Source organism: Lissotriton vulgaris, chromosome 5 (assembly GCF_964263255.1).
Source record: "Lissotriton vulgaris chromosome 5, aLisVul1.2, whole genome shotgun sequence".
Taxonomy (NCBI): domain Eukaryota; kingdom Metazoa; phylum Chordata; class Amphibia; order Caudata; family Salamandridae; genus Lissotriton; species Lissotriton vulgaris.
This window is the reverse complement of record NC_141693.1, coordinates 267,982,342-267,996,542: the sequence shown is the minus strand read 5'-3', so window position 1 is coordinate 267,996,542 and position 14,201 is coordinate 267,982,342. Positions and strand designations below refer to the sequence as shown.

At 43.8% G+C, this 14,201-nt stretch overlaps 1 protein-coding gene across 13 annotated transcripts in view; it reads left to right on the top strand.

The window, feature by feature from the left end:
* The window catches only part of KIF1B (kinesin family member 1B), a 1,388,545-nt gene that overhangs the window by 644,742 nt on the left and 729,602 nt on the right, over positions 1–14,201 (top strand). For all 13 annotated transcript variants that reach the window (XM_086921360.1, XM_086921359.1, XM_086921355.1 and 10 more), the window contains one exon: positions 9,401–9,494. In XM_086921360.1, the coding sequence (XP_086777486.1) occupies positions 9,401–9,494 (94 nt within the window). The remainder of the gene's footprint in view (positions 1–9,400; positions 9,495–14,201) is intronic.

Below are 14,201 nucleotides of genomic sequence, written 5' to 3'. Positions count from 1 at the left end.
ACATTTACTGGTGGAGGTTTTTTTGTTCAAATTTGGCGATCCAAAGTTTATCAAAAAAGTTAAGCTAAAGGTTCTTCAGGGCCTAGGTAAAACATGGGCAAAATTAGGGAGTTCAGTTACTCTTGGGTACTTCTCTAGCTTGGCCCCCTCCGGGACTCCCCCGGGGCTCCAGAATGTTTGAGGGACGGATTGGCAACCCCTCGGAGAGAAGCCGGACTAGCATTCTGGGGGGATCTGATCCCTGACGGGACCGTTGCTTCATGGGAGCAACTTAGGGACAGGGTTGGAGTGGGTCTCTCTAAATTTAAATATCTTCAGTTGGTAAGCTGGGTTCAGTCACACTTACAAACAACCCATGGAAGCTTAATAGGAGGAGGCACTTACCTGGAACACCAGCTTTTGACTAGGCCCTCCGGGAAGACGAATGTTTCTTTCTGGTATCAAGCAATGGACTGCAAATTCAAACTTGCTGAGGAATTTTGGGGAAGCTCCTTACCAGCACAAGACTGTGATATATTTTGGCAGAGTTCATTTAAGATCTTATATGAAATAGTAAAACCGGCATGGTTAAAAAGGAATCACCTGTTCACCATCCATCGGGCTTACTTTTACCCATTAAAACTCTCAAAAATCAACCAAGACTTACCTGTCTGTTGCAAGAAATGTGGGCTGGCTTCAGCTTCCGCTATCCACATGTTTAAAGAGTGTCCAGCCTTGGTCTCTTTTTGGGACAGCATTGGAAAATGTCTGGCTGATACTCTGGGGAGTCCTGTTACTATCGACTTACCCTTGATTATTTTTGGCTTGACAGATAATATTAAGGGCCCTGCAAGATCGCTGCTTTTTTACGCCATCCTCCTAGCTAGGAGACAAATTTGTATAAAATGGACAGACCCCCCCTTCTCCCTTCTTAGAATGGCACACTTCAGTCTTGACAGTCTCCAAGCTAGATCTCATGAGATCAGGCAGCAAGATAAAGAGAACACTCTGGAATATTCTGCAATCGAGATGGGGCCCAGAGTTGATTGTTTGAGTTCTTCTTTTTTTCTTTTCTGGGTCCTATGATTATGCTACCTCAACACTCTTTAAGCCATGTCGGATACTCTGTTTGGTACTGGTAGTTCTAAGACGAAGGCCATCTAGCTCTTGGAGCTTGGTAGGAGAGTCATCTCAGCTGGTTTCATCATTAGCACCTAAACAAGTTCTCGTACCGGTAGGCGGGTCTTTTCACTTCCAGACGCCTACGCCTCTCAGCTCGCTGAGTGTGGGTATTGACAACTTGAGTGTGCATTGACATGAGATTGGTGGCGAATGAGGAAAAATTATATAAAAAAAGTACACTTACCTTCAGCCTGCTCTGTGCTGCCTCAGCGGTTCTAGAAGGCTTGGGACTGCTGCCTTCCCTCATCGGCTGACCTAAGGTCAGCCGATGAGGGAAGGCAGTAGTCTCAACGTCATCACAGAGTGGGTAGGGGTCAGTTAGACTGCTGACCCCACTCCACTCTGTGATGAAGTGTCACTGATTGACACTCGACCCTGGGCGCCTCAGGGCTTAAAACTGAAGCACACAGGTGCGAGGCAATCGATGACGTTACCCCTCGTCACTGAGAGGAGGGCCTCAGCAACCTTTGCTGAGCAGAGAAAGTCACGCCCACCGGGGCTGTGACTTTCTCAGTCCAGCAAAGTTCAGTTAAGGCAGCCAGGAGCCAGCGCTGAACGCGCATATCTGGGTCCTGGCTGATTTAACTGAAAGTGAACAGTGTCTGTCAGACTGGTCTTTTATTCAGCCTGACAGACACTATTCTTAGGGGGCAAAAGGTGGATGGGAGTTGCCCTCCGCACAAATGGACCGGCCGCGCCTGCTGCAACGGGGATGATTTCTGCTGCTCCTGGTCTCATCGTCCTGTTCGTCTTCTGCAACGTACTGTTCTCGTGCACCATACAGGTTCTTCACCAGACCTGTGGATATCAAGACACCTGAAGGAATATCCTTTGGCGTGAAGGAGTCAATCCCCTGCATCTCCAAGCCCTGCAATGCAGCTGACCAGTGTGCTGATCCTAGGCTCTCACAGATTCAGAAAGGCTCAGCAACATAAGTGGTGGTTCAGCAACTCCCTCGAAGTATGCACTGTCTTCATACCGACTTTGAGGCCAGTATCCCTTTTTTAACCGCTGGAACAGAATCCCTGTGCACCGCGTCAACTTGCTGTTGCCAAGGCTTGTTGACTCTCTTCTCCAGAGATCTTCGGGCTCCAAGAAACTCCAACCTCAAACAACTCATGCAGCCAAGATCTTCGCCCTCACTACTTCCTCTGCTCTGTGGGCCTTTTTCGTTGGTGAGCTGCTCAAGGTTCTCTTGCGACTCCTGTACCATCATCCCGTGGTTCCTCTTGAGGGTCTTCTTTGGCTTCAGTGGGCTCCTCTGATTGCTCGAGCCTGCTCTGAATTACCTGCTCGTGGTGAGTCACTTGGACCTTGCTCGTCCGACCCTGCACCTTTTTCGTAGACTATGTTGTTTGCCGCTGCCAAGGCTTGTTGGTGCTCCTGCTGGACACTTACCCCTTGACCCTCGACATCCTACGTGGGAAAGCTCATGAATGGCTTCTACAGCAACACCCAGTCCACACAGCTGCAACTTCAAGGTCGCCGTCAGCTCTCCTGCTACACTCAACATCGATGGGCATTCATCTTCTGTGCCTCCGGGTCACTCCTGAGTGGCATAGACTCTGTCCACTCTGTTTGCAGGTACCTCTCATCCTGAACCCACCTTTGGGTTCCACCGGATTCCATCGTCTTCTACTCCAGTGGCATCTTTCCTAAAGTCCGCCATTGTGGTCTACGGCAGTTTCCGGTGGGGTGGGGTTACTCTCCGACCCTTCATCTTCCATAGGCTTTCTTTAGGGTCCGCTGGGAAGGGTCCTTCTTTACAATTGCAACCGCAACTTACTTATTGACTAATATTGAACACGCTGTCATGTTCTCACTCTCCACACGACCTCCGTGGGGTTCTTAATACTCACCTCAGGTGGTTCCTTGGTTCCTCCGCTCTTCTACGTCTTCTGGGTTCATTCTTGACTTGAGTTGTGGTGCGCATTCCACTATTTTAATATATGGTTTGGTCTCCCACTGGATTCCACCATGTATTTGTGCTACTTACGTGCTCTATTTCCTAAGTATTGTGTATATATCTCCAGGTAGGAGATATTGCAATGTGTTAGTGAGTGTTTCTAATAAAAGACATATTTTTATAACTACACTTTGTGATTCTTTTTCACTTAAACTATACCGTATGATTAAGTACTGGTAAAACAAGCTGCTTTACACTCCTTCAGGACTAAGCCTGAAGGCTGCTTTCCACAGCTACCACTAAGAGAGCTTTCTAAGGTTGTCTAAGACCACTAAAATCACCATAAGTGTCTGGAATAGTGTAGGGTGTTACACTTACATAAGTGAGCACCATATACTAAGCCAGCCTACCACAGACCCCATTCCATCTCGGTCTATCTATCACGTTGCCTAACTTCTTTGCTCCCCTGCATCCCTCTAAAGAGGAGGGGTGTGTCCACCGACTGGACCCAAAAAGAGCTTCGGCGTTCTACCTCGACCGCACAAAAGAGTTCCGGGTAGACGACTAACTCTTTATAGAGTACGTAGGAGCTAAGAAGGGAAGGGCAGTGCAGAAAAGAATCATCTCTCGCTGGATCATTCTCTACCTCAAGATCTGCTATGCCGTGGCTGAGAAGCAGCCCCCGAGGGATTAAAGGGCCATTCCACTAGGGGAAAGGCTGCGACTCCGGTCTGGCTCAGGCTGTCCTAGTCCTGGACATCTGTCAGGCAGCAACGTGGGCATCTTTGCACATGTTTGCCTAGCATTACTGCCTGGACATGCCAGTCTGCAGGGATGGGCATTTTGCCCGTTCAGTCCTGCAGGACTTCCAATTGTAAGGTATTGGTCTGCAACCCACCGCCGGGATGGTATGACTTTGGTATCTAATTTAAAGGTAAGGAATCTGCTGCTAGAAGTCTCTATCAGATGAACAAGTTACTGACCTTTGGAAATGCATTATCTGGTAGAGACTAGCTGCAGATTCATTACAGCCCCACCAATGCCTCCCGGCTTTGCGGACTAATGTTGAAGGACTAGGCTTACTCCCCTTTTCAGGGCCCTAGTTTTGTACACAACTACATCAGTTACTTTTTCTCTGCGCTTCTGTACTGACATCCACACGCCTCAGTGGCACCTATATAGGTACTGCAACGTCTTAACCGACGCTAACCACGACGTCACACGGAGCCGAATGGAGCCACCGGACGGTGCGGCCTAGGGGTATTGCTCAGCAAATGTTTCTGGATCCAGCCTGATGCTTGGGAAATTCAGAGGTAAATTATCTGCAGCTAGATAGTGTCTACCAGGCAATGCATTACCGAAGGGTAGTAAGTTGTTCTTATTGACTCAGTTGTTTTTCAGAGTCAAGCATGTGTTTTTATACAAAAGGTAGTTTCAGCTTTGCCCGCTACCTTACTACTCAACCAACGTTTGACGATTATTCATTTTTTCTAAAAATTACTTTTTTGTGTGTAGGGTGTGACCAAAACCTTAAGGTTTTAAACCATGACCCATAACTAACAGATGCCGGCCCCAGATTTACATGTCTGTTTTTGGTTTCTTGGCTCTTGCCACGACTCGAAGTTGTGTTCACCGCGTGCCGATATGAACAAAAATGTGATCTGAGAGCGGGAAACGAACCTCGTAAAAGCAGAGTTCAGGAGATTGAGATCTAGGTTCTGTTCGATGTCCATGGCTTGTGGATCTAGGTCGAGGTCAAGAGACTGGTCTCATGCCCCATCAAGAGGTCGATAAAAACATAGCACTTTCTTGAAGTCAAGTAAGTCATGTAAGAGCCTTAATCATAAGAAATCGAAGTATGGGTCTCCCACGTTGCACCTCATCGTTCCTGCCATTCAGAGTTGCATGAGGTACTGGGGCTTTCTACTCAAAGTAATATACCAACAAGGAATCCTTCTTCAAGGGACCCTCCTTCAACATCTTTTCCTTTTCGATTCCCAGCGGATAAGGTAGCAATGCCAGATAGGATCCAACAGCTTAAGAAAGCTATGGACTCGACGTTTGGTATATGTCCAGATCATGTTGGTATGCCTTCGGGCTCCACAGATCTGAGGAGTCTGTTCATCTGACATCGACAGATCTGTCTTCGATGCAACTGTGACTCTTGTTCAGGATTTGAGGTGGACGTTGAGATTATTGATTGTGGATCCTATGACTTCATTCACATTGGGGCCTCAATTGACACCACAGGTTCCTCGCCCAAGGTAGCTTGCCAGGCACGGGTTGGCGACGTTGACGCCAATTTCGGATCCGATTTGTTTTATCGGATTCTGAAGGTCAATTGCCTACAACTATGTTTGTTGTACACTTGGTCAGAACCCAATCTTTCACAAGGAAAGTATCTTTGTGATGCAGATTATTCTCAAGATGATATTCTGCAGGATGTAAAAGATGCTAGCGGTCTTGATACTTCTCCTGATATAGATTTATCATCCCCTGCACCAGTTATAGTTACAGAGGAGGCATCCTCCTTTGCCATTGTAAAAAAGCAGTGCAGCAGAAACTCTTCATGTGGTTTTGGCTACACAAGAGGTTAACACTACTTTATTGACTGACATTTTGGATCCATCACAAACTTCACAGGAGCCTTTGCTACCATTTACTGAGGCTTTAACAGACATTTTGTTGAGCTCTTGGGCTAAGCCTCAATCTTGCCCTCCAATAAACAGGCACATTGCAAGGAAGCAAGGACTACCCCCAGAAGCTCCAGATTTCCGTCTTCAGCATCCAACTCCAGAGAGTTTAGTAGTACAGGCTTCTACGAGTCGTACTAGACTGAATGCTTTTCCATCCACTTCATCTGATAGCGAGTCTAAGAAGATGGAAGCATATACAAAAGTTTTTTTTCTTCAACAAGTTTGGCCTTACGTTTTGTAAATACTTCCTGTCTGTTGGGAAGATATGTTCATGCTTAGTGGGATAGAGTTGCTGATGTTTCCTCTGTAGTACCAGATGACGCTCTGGAAAATTTTGCAAAGTTTGATTTGGGATGGGCAGGATGCTGCAAAATTCTCTACTAAATCTGAACTAGATACAAAGGATTGTCTTGTGAACCAGTGTGGTAATGAGAAGGCATTTGTGAATCCTTTCAACAGTTTTTTTCAAAAGATATCAAACATTCTTTGATGTATATGCCATTTGATGACTCAAGATTGTTAGGGGAAAAAGCAGATACTGCCCTTTAGAGATTTAAGGAGAGCAAAGCGACTGCTGGTTCTTTAGGGGTGGCTCCTCCGTGCATCAGTTGTTTGAACAACAGCTCCCCTTTTGTGGGTTTGGTAAAGGGTACCTTCAGAGAGACAGACTGTACATACTAGCAGTCCAACTAGGCATTTAGAGGATGTAGTTGAAGAGCAGGTAGACCGCTTACAGCCACGGAAACACAATGGTCTACCGAAACTACAGCCCCCCCTCTGGCACCAACTTCAAAATCCTCTATAGGTTGACCTTGATGCCTCCAAGATCGGTCAATTGGTGATCGTATCACTTTCTACTTTCCATCCTGGAGCATAACCTCAGAACAATGGGTGCTCCAGTTTGTGACACAAGGTTACTCCTTACCGTCTCTATTAGAAGAACAAGTTACTTATTTTATGTAATTCCTTTTCTGGTAGAAACTCTAGCCAACCGCAGATTCCTCACCTTCCCTCCCACCTCCCCATTTTGCGGAAGGGACTCACATAGAGGTTATGTGAACATTTGCGATTTTGGATATCTGCACACAAAAAATGTATATGTAATATGTACATTGAAATTTGGTTTCTTAAGGTTCCACATCAATCGGTACGAGTGGAAGGATTGAAAAAAACTGACATCCATGTAAGCAGGTGACATATGTAGGGAAGCCAATGTCACATCCGCATGAGATGGAGTTGCATGCAGAACCATGACATTGTACGGCGCTGCCTGTCAACACTGGAGGACATTGCTATGCCAAAGTTTATGGAACCAGCATGGAGGTATTCAGAAGGTGAGGAATCTGCAGTTCGATATAACCACTACCAGAAAAGGTGTTGAGGAAGGTAAGTAACATGTTCTTATGGCACCTTTCCCTGTTCCATTACTTAAGTTTTTGACAGGGGTGGAGAGGTTTGCGGGGACCTGCTTCGGAACTACTTCAGAACATTGCCATCTGGTGTCTATAATGTAGAATGGATAGAACATTTCCGTACCTGGTCTGAGGATTGGAAGTAAATTAAGATGAGGAATCTAGGAGGATCTGTATTCATCAGAAAGAACATAGCTGAAGGTAAGTAACATGTTCTTCAGGCATCCATTGATTGACTGCTAGGTTATCTCTTATATTGATCAGTACTTGGCGTCATGCATACTCTACATTCAGTTGATATTCAAGAGCGTACCAAAAGAGCCAAAGCAGCATCTGCTTCTTTCATGGCCATATTTCACTAGATGTTATTGTAAGACAGCGAACTGTATTAGTCTTCCTCTTTCTGCTAGCATCATATAGATGCTAGCAGAGTGTAGAGTGGTGTGGCTCACTGGTTAGAGGCGGCAGACCCGGAAGCAGAGGTCGACCCGGGACCAGGGTTCGATTCCCGACGCGGCAGGGTCTTGGGCCATGGTCAGCGGACTCGATAATTCTCGCCTCAGTGCCTACTCCAACCATGGGTCCCACTCAGCAACTCTGGGCAATAGCTTGCTTAATCTCTACTAACGGCCCCATCAGCGCCGGGGATGCTTGTCTTCACTTTGGAGATGCCCAGGAGGGACCATCTCACAGGGAAAAGCCAGGATGGGTTCCCCAGCGGTATACAGTGCCGGTACGCCCCTTTGCTGGGGCAGCTGTACGCTTTACAAGTATACAACATTTAACATATGAGGGATGTGTATTTAAGATTGGATGCCTGGTTTTGTCAGTCTATGGCAAGTGCCATTTTTGGCTATGAACCTAAGACAAGTAACATTTTTGGGTAGACCTGCTTACAATTCCCTCACTCGTGAGGATTTTGAATACTATAAAAACATCCCTTGTGTATGGAAGAAGACAAATTCGATATAGAAATAACTCTCATTAGTGACTTGTGTACCTCCCGTTTGCCCTCTTTCACCAGATGACCCACCGTCCATCTCATCCTTTATTTATGCTGCGGTATAAACAGAGGCCATATCTATACTAGGTGATGGAAGCTGGCTACTGAAATGCTAAGTGATTGTCCCAGGCTCATGCATAGTTTTCTGTGCTCTTGTGTCTCATTGTTTCACTATTAGAGAGTTCTGGGTCTTAGGCTTTGTGTTACAGGATATCATTTGAGTTCGGATGAAGGTGACTAAGGGCTTGGAATGCAACAGTCTGTAATACTGTGACCTTCCCTTGGTTCTAGACGTGTTCATTCTGCTCTTCCCTATGTACAATGGCTCTCTTTTCCACTTTGTTTGCAACTGTCTTCTTTCTCTTTCCATGGTCCTTCACACTCTCTTTATTTCTTCTTGTTTACCTACATTGGTCTCTGGCTGTGACCTCTCTACTCAACCTCAAGACCCCACCAAATTTCCTTATTTTATTTTTACACATCTGCAAGGTGGTAGTGTCCTTCATCCTGTGAAATATCACTGTCTCTTCTCTTCTCATGACTGTTGGCCTGTAACATTGCTTAATCACTGACAATGTTAATCCCTCCCTTCTTCGATCTCTTCTTTGTACTCCCACCCCTCTCTGGGTCCATAGCATTGGTGTATGACCTTGTCTATCTCACACTTTGATCCCTACTAGTCTGCCTCCTTTTATTGGTCCCTGGCAGTGTTAATCAATCTACTGGTAGTGCTCCTCTGCCTTGGTCCCTGTCCTTTCCCTCTTGCCTGATAGACTCCTTCCTGCATTTCTTTACCCTGTACAGAATTCCTCCTTCTTGGCTCCTTGCCGTTTTCCTCCTATTCAGCCCGATGCAGTGTTGCACTCTGCTTGGGCCCTGGAAGTCTCCCTCCCCCCTTAGGCTATGACAGTGCTCCTCTTCTTTTGGTTACAGATAGCAGCTTTCATTACCTCCCCACCCCTCATTAACATGCTGTCTTAGGAATGTTTCCTCCTCCTGTTCTTTGGTAGTACCATCTCTGCATTGGTTTCTGGCACTCCCTGTTGTTTTTGGTCTTTATTGCTCTTAAAGTTCAGAGAAGGGCAGTTCATTCTTGTGGAGCTTGGTGACTGTCGCAACCTGCACCCTGATTGCCATTATCTGCGCTCTCCACTAAGTCCTTTGCACATTTTTTTTCACTGTTGTATGCCTTCTACACGGAATCTCTTCTGTTTTCCTGCAGGACTATGAAAGCAAACTGCAGGCTCTGCAGAAACAGGTGGAGACAAGGTCACTGGTTGCCGAGACCACAGAGGAGGAAGAAGAGGAAGAGGAAGGTAAGATGAAAGATTGAAATGTTTTATGTGTTGTAGTGGCAGACTGATTTTACGCTGGAATCTAGCTACGAATGTTGGCTGTTCTCATAAATCAATCTAGAATTGCTGCCTGGCGATCTTTTAGGGGCTCTTTGACACTTCTGGAGCATGAATGACGAAATAAGAGACCGCTGTGGCAAATAGCCACCCAAAAAATCACTGTGCTCTATCTGATCTAAAAGTCTGCATATAACTAGGTACATTGCCTGCAGGGGATAAGGTGCCACTGATCAACGTGTATGACAGCTGAACAGCTAGTACACCTACATCTAAGACCACTCAAATACACATGACCTATATGACCCCACACAGGCTGCAAACAGCTTATGGAGGAGACCCCGCCCCTGCTCGGGTGCAGACAGTTAGATGCCGATTTTATACATATAGTATGAAAATGGCTGCATTTGCAACTTTTTTTTTTTTTTTTACAGAGTTTTATATAGCGCAAACTTGACCCGAATTGGGTATCAGAGAGCTTTTCACAGCACCAGTTGCATTACATGAGGACACATTCATTTTTGTTAGGCACAGGGAGATTAAGGCCTAGATGTCGGTAATAGCAAATTACCGAATGGTAAATACCGAATTTTACCGATTCAGTATTTACTATTCGGTAATTGCTATGTAGGTAAAAAATACCGAATCGGTAAGATTCGGTAATTACCGAATCGGTATTTGCCATTGATTCCTATGGGCCTTGAAGCCCATAGGATTCAATAGCAAATACCGATTCGGTAATTACCGAATCGGTAAAATTACCGATTTTACAAGGGGGACAGGGTGTCACTTTGACACCCTGTTGCACCCCTGTTACTGTCTTGTGTGCCATGTGACGCACATACATGCCCTTAGGGCATGTCTGTGTGCCACATGGCACAAGTGTACATGCACAGATGTGCATGTACACTGGAATTCGTTATTTACCATGTAATAGTATTACATGGTAATTAACGAATCGGTAATGTCCTGTGGCACTGTTTCCAGTGCCACCTACATCTATATTTACCGATTCGGTAAAATTACTGATACGGTATTTTGCAGAATCGGTAAATATACCGAATTTGTAAATTAAATGCCACCTGCATGTCAATTCCCAAATACCGGCCGGTAACGGACGAATTCGGCCTTTACCGACCGGTAATTGGCGACCTACATCGGGCCCTAAGTGATTTGCCCAGAATGACCGGATGTTCAGCGTCCTTGTCGAGACTCTAACCCAGTTCCCCAGATTCAAGGTCAACTGCGCTAGCCGTTAGGCTAACTCACCTTACTGGGAGGAAGTGCTCTCGATCCTGGATTCTACACTGGGGCGCTCGTCCCCTCACCCCCACCCCGATCATTAGGGGCTTGCATTCTGGGCTTATACCCAAGGCCGACTTCAAAGAAAGTAGGTACTAGATTTATAGATCTAGCACCAGGGTTGGCCAAGCGGTGAATATCGGTGGACTGGAAATCGGCAGAGGGAGCTCGAGTCAAGGCTTGGAAGACAGAGGTAACCCAATGGGTGAGGGCTGAGTAAAGGGCACTGATTCAAGAAGAGCCAGAGGGGTGAGGAGCCGCCGCATAGCAGAACTGTGGATGGAAGTGCTGACACTATGGGAACATCCAGAATACTATTTGCAAAGGAATAACCTGCACACCTATTGCTTTATATTCACTTTTAACAATGTGTAGTTTAAAGTAATCACTATGTCATCATTGGTGCAACCCTGCGTGTCTCTGACTAGCCCCTGTCAGTTGTACTAGATAGTCCTATTTGGTCAAACACAAATGTATTTGAGTGCTAGGGTGCACTGTTCAAATAGCCCTATAAGGTGCTCACTTACTTCAGTATATAGTTATCAACATCTCTTTCTGAATTATCTAAAAAACTTCACAAGATATCATGTTTAGTGTCATGAGTCAATATAACTTAATGTTTGCGTTATCATATATAAACACAATTATGTTTTCAACATAATGTGTATATGCAACAAAAATTTATTAAATATCAAAGTGAAGGAAATGCTTTTCAAAAAATTGATTACAAAAAAACGACTAAGGCTTCAGGCAATTTATACATTCATTATCTGTATTACAATTTTCCAAAATTAATAACATAACATTCCAAAATTCCACTTGTTCAATGGGAGCTTCAATTGACTCCCAATGCATTTCGGTGCATTGCACCTTCGTCAGGGGAACACTGTTAAAGTCAAAATAACATCAAACGATTATGGATATGCATTCAGAAGTAAAAATTCAGAAATAAAATTTCATTACAATATTTTCTTTTACAATGTCAATTCCAAAAGGTATCTGCATTATCAAATTTATTTACACCGTTTTCACCAGCTCAAACACCATCATACATTATTAATGGATTGTGCACATAACCAAAATCTAGGTGACCTGTGGCGTTACCTGAGTGATCCTGATACTAATTGCGGCTTTAGTGATATGCGTGAATGATAATTAGCACTCAGTTGCCCGAATGTGATGAAAATGTGGCAGGTACCCTTATTCATGCTTGCCCAACCTCGTTCTGTGTGGAAGTGTAACGACTTTCTTACCCACTACAAGTAACGTCTTTCGTGAACACGTTTTCACCAATAAACAGGATAATCGATCCTGAAAGGTACAAAAGATATAAGCTATGTGGAATCCCAAGTCTCGTCGTTTTAACCACGAGATCATATGTCGTGAGTTTGCTCAACATTCGGGCAACTGAGTGCTAATTATCATTCACGCATATCACTAAAGCCGCAAGTAGGATCAGGATCACTCAGGGAAAGCCACAGGTCACCTAGATTTTGGTTATGTGCACAATCCATTAGTAATGTATGATGGTGTTTGAGCTGGTGAAACCGGTGTAAATAAATTCGATAATTCAGATACCTTTTGGAATTGACATTGTAAAAGAAAATATTGTAATGAAATTTTATTTCTGAATTTTTACTTCTGAATGCATATCCATGATCGTTTGATGTTATTTTGACTTTAACAGTGTCTTCCCTGACGAAGGTGCAATGTACCGAAATGCATTGGGAGTCAATTGAAGCACCCATTGAACAAGTGGAATTTTGGAATGTTATGTTATTAATTTTGGAAAATTGTAATACAGATAATGAATGTATAAATTGCCTGAAGCCTTAGTCGTTTTTTTGTAAACAATTTTTTGAAAAGCATTTCCTTCACTTTGATATTTAATTAATTTTTGTTACATATACAAATTATGTTGAAAACATAATTGTGTTTATATATGATAACGCAAACATGAAGTTATATTGACTCATGACACTAAACATGATATCTTGTGAAGTTTTTTAGATAATTCAGAAAGAGATTTTGATAACTATATACTGAAGTAAATGAGCACCTTATAGGGCTACTTGAACAGTGCACCCTAGCACTCAAATACATTTGTGTTTGACCAAATAGAACATCCAGGATACCACACTGGAGATCAACCAGACATTAACACAGATGCATCCAAGGAAGGGGAAACGGAAATATCGATTGACCAGACTGATAGATTACACACCAGACAAAACTGTAGGAACATACGAGACTGGTTCTTAAATGAAGGAGCTCAAACTTGGACACACAAAACCATACTATACGGCTCTCCTATTGATTACACATAACCAACAAAGTTGAGACATGATTTGACAAGTGAGAATGTACAGTACATACCTGAAAGTTGGGAGTTTAGAGAGCAGACCTACACCTACCGGACACTCTACCCTCCCAAAACTGCTAGAATATATTAACTGATGACAGTAGACACTCTATAGGGCTCACATTGGCATTAAATCATGTGAACAACATCCCCCCCACACCCTCAGTATTCACACTGCTTCTCCTACTTATTTTAGCTCTCATATCCTAGTTTCCTTTTATTCCTATGTATAAAGTTATTGGTGAAGATGTATACTTCAGATATTACAACTACGCACTGAACACTGAGGAAATCAGGAGATCCCCATACTCTTACGTTATTCCTTGATTCATCATCCTGAATTTTGTAGTAGCTCCTTTAAATGATTATATATGTCATAATGCATAAGACTGAAGAAATGTTAGGAAAAGCCTCATCTTCTAAAATTGAAACCTACCACGGATGTATGATAATAGATGACCTTGAATATGCTTTTACCTGTGAAAATGTAGAATATTCTGCGAACTGATTAGCTCATGTTATACTGCTACTTGTATACAATAACAAAATAAAAATAAGTGAAAAAATAAAATAAATCTAAGACCTCCCAGATACAATTGTTCCTTCTTTTCATGGGGAGTACACTACATAGCACCTCACAATGCATAGTCTGTAAATTCTGTCCCTGGCACGTAAGGGCATTAAATTCTCACACCGAATCGAAGTAGCAGAATCTTGCAAGGTTCTGACGGTATGAGGTGAAAGTCTTGGCATACTGAAGATCTATCTGCCCCATAACTTCTCCAACATTTTTAATCGGTGATCACACAATCAGAGCTAGAAATGCAGAAAGTAGAATTGGAGTCTCTCACATAATTTAGTCACAAGTGTTGAAAAAATGACATTGTACATTTAACGTATTCATATTTGAGTTGTATATTTGTATTTGTACAGAAATGCTTCTGGATAATAGTGATAAAAATATTTAACATTGTCTGCTTGTGGCTAGTATCTTGTCAAACATTTGG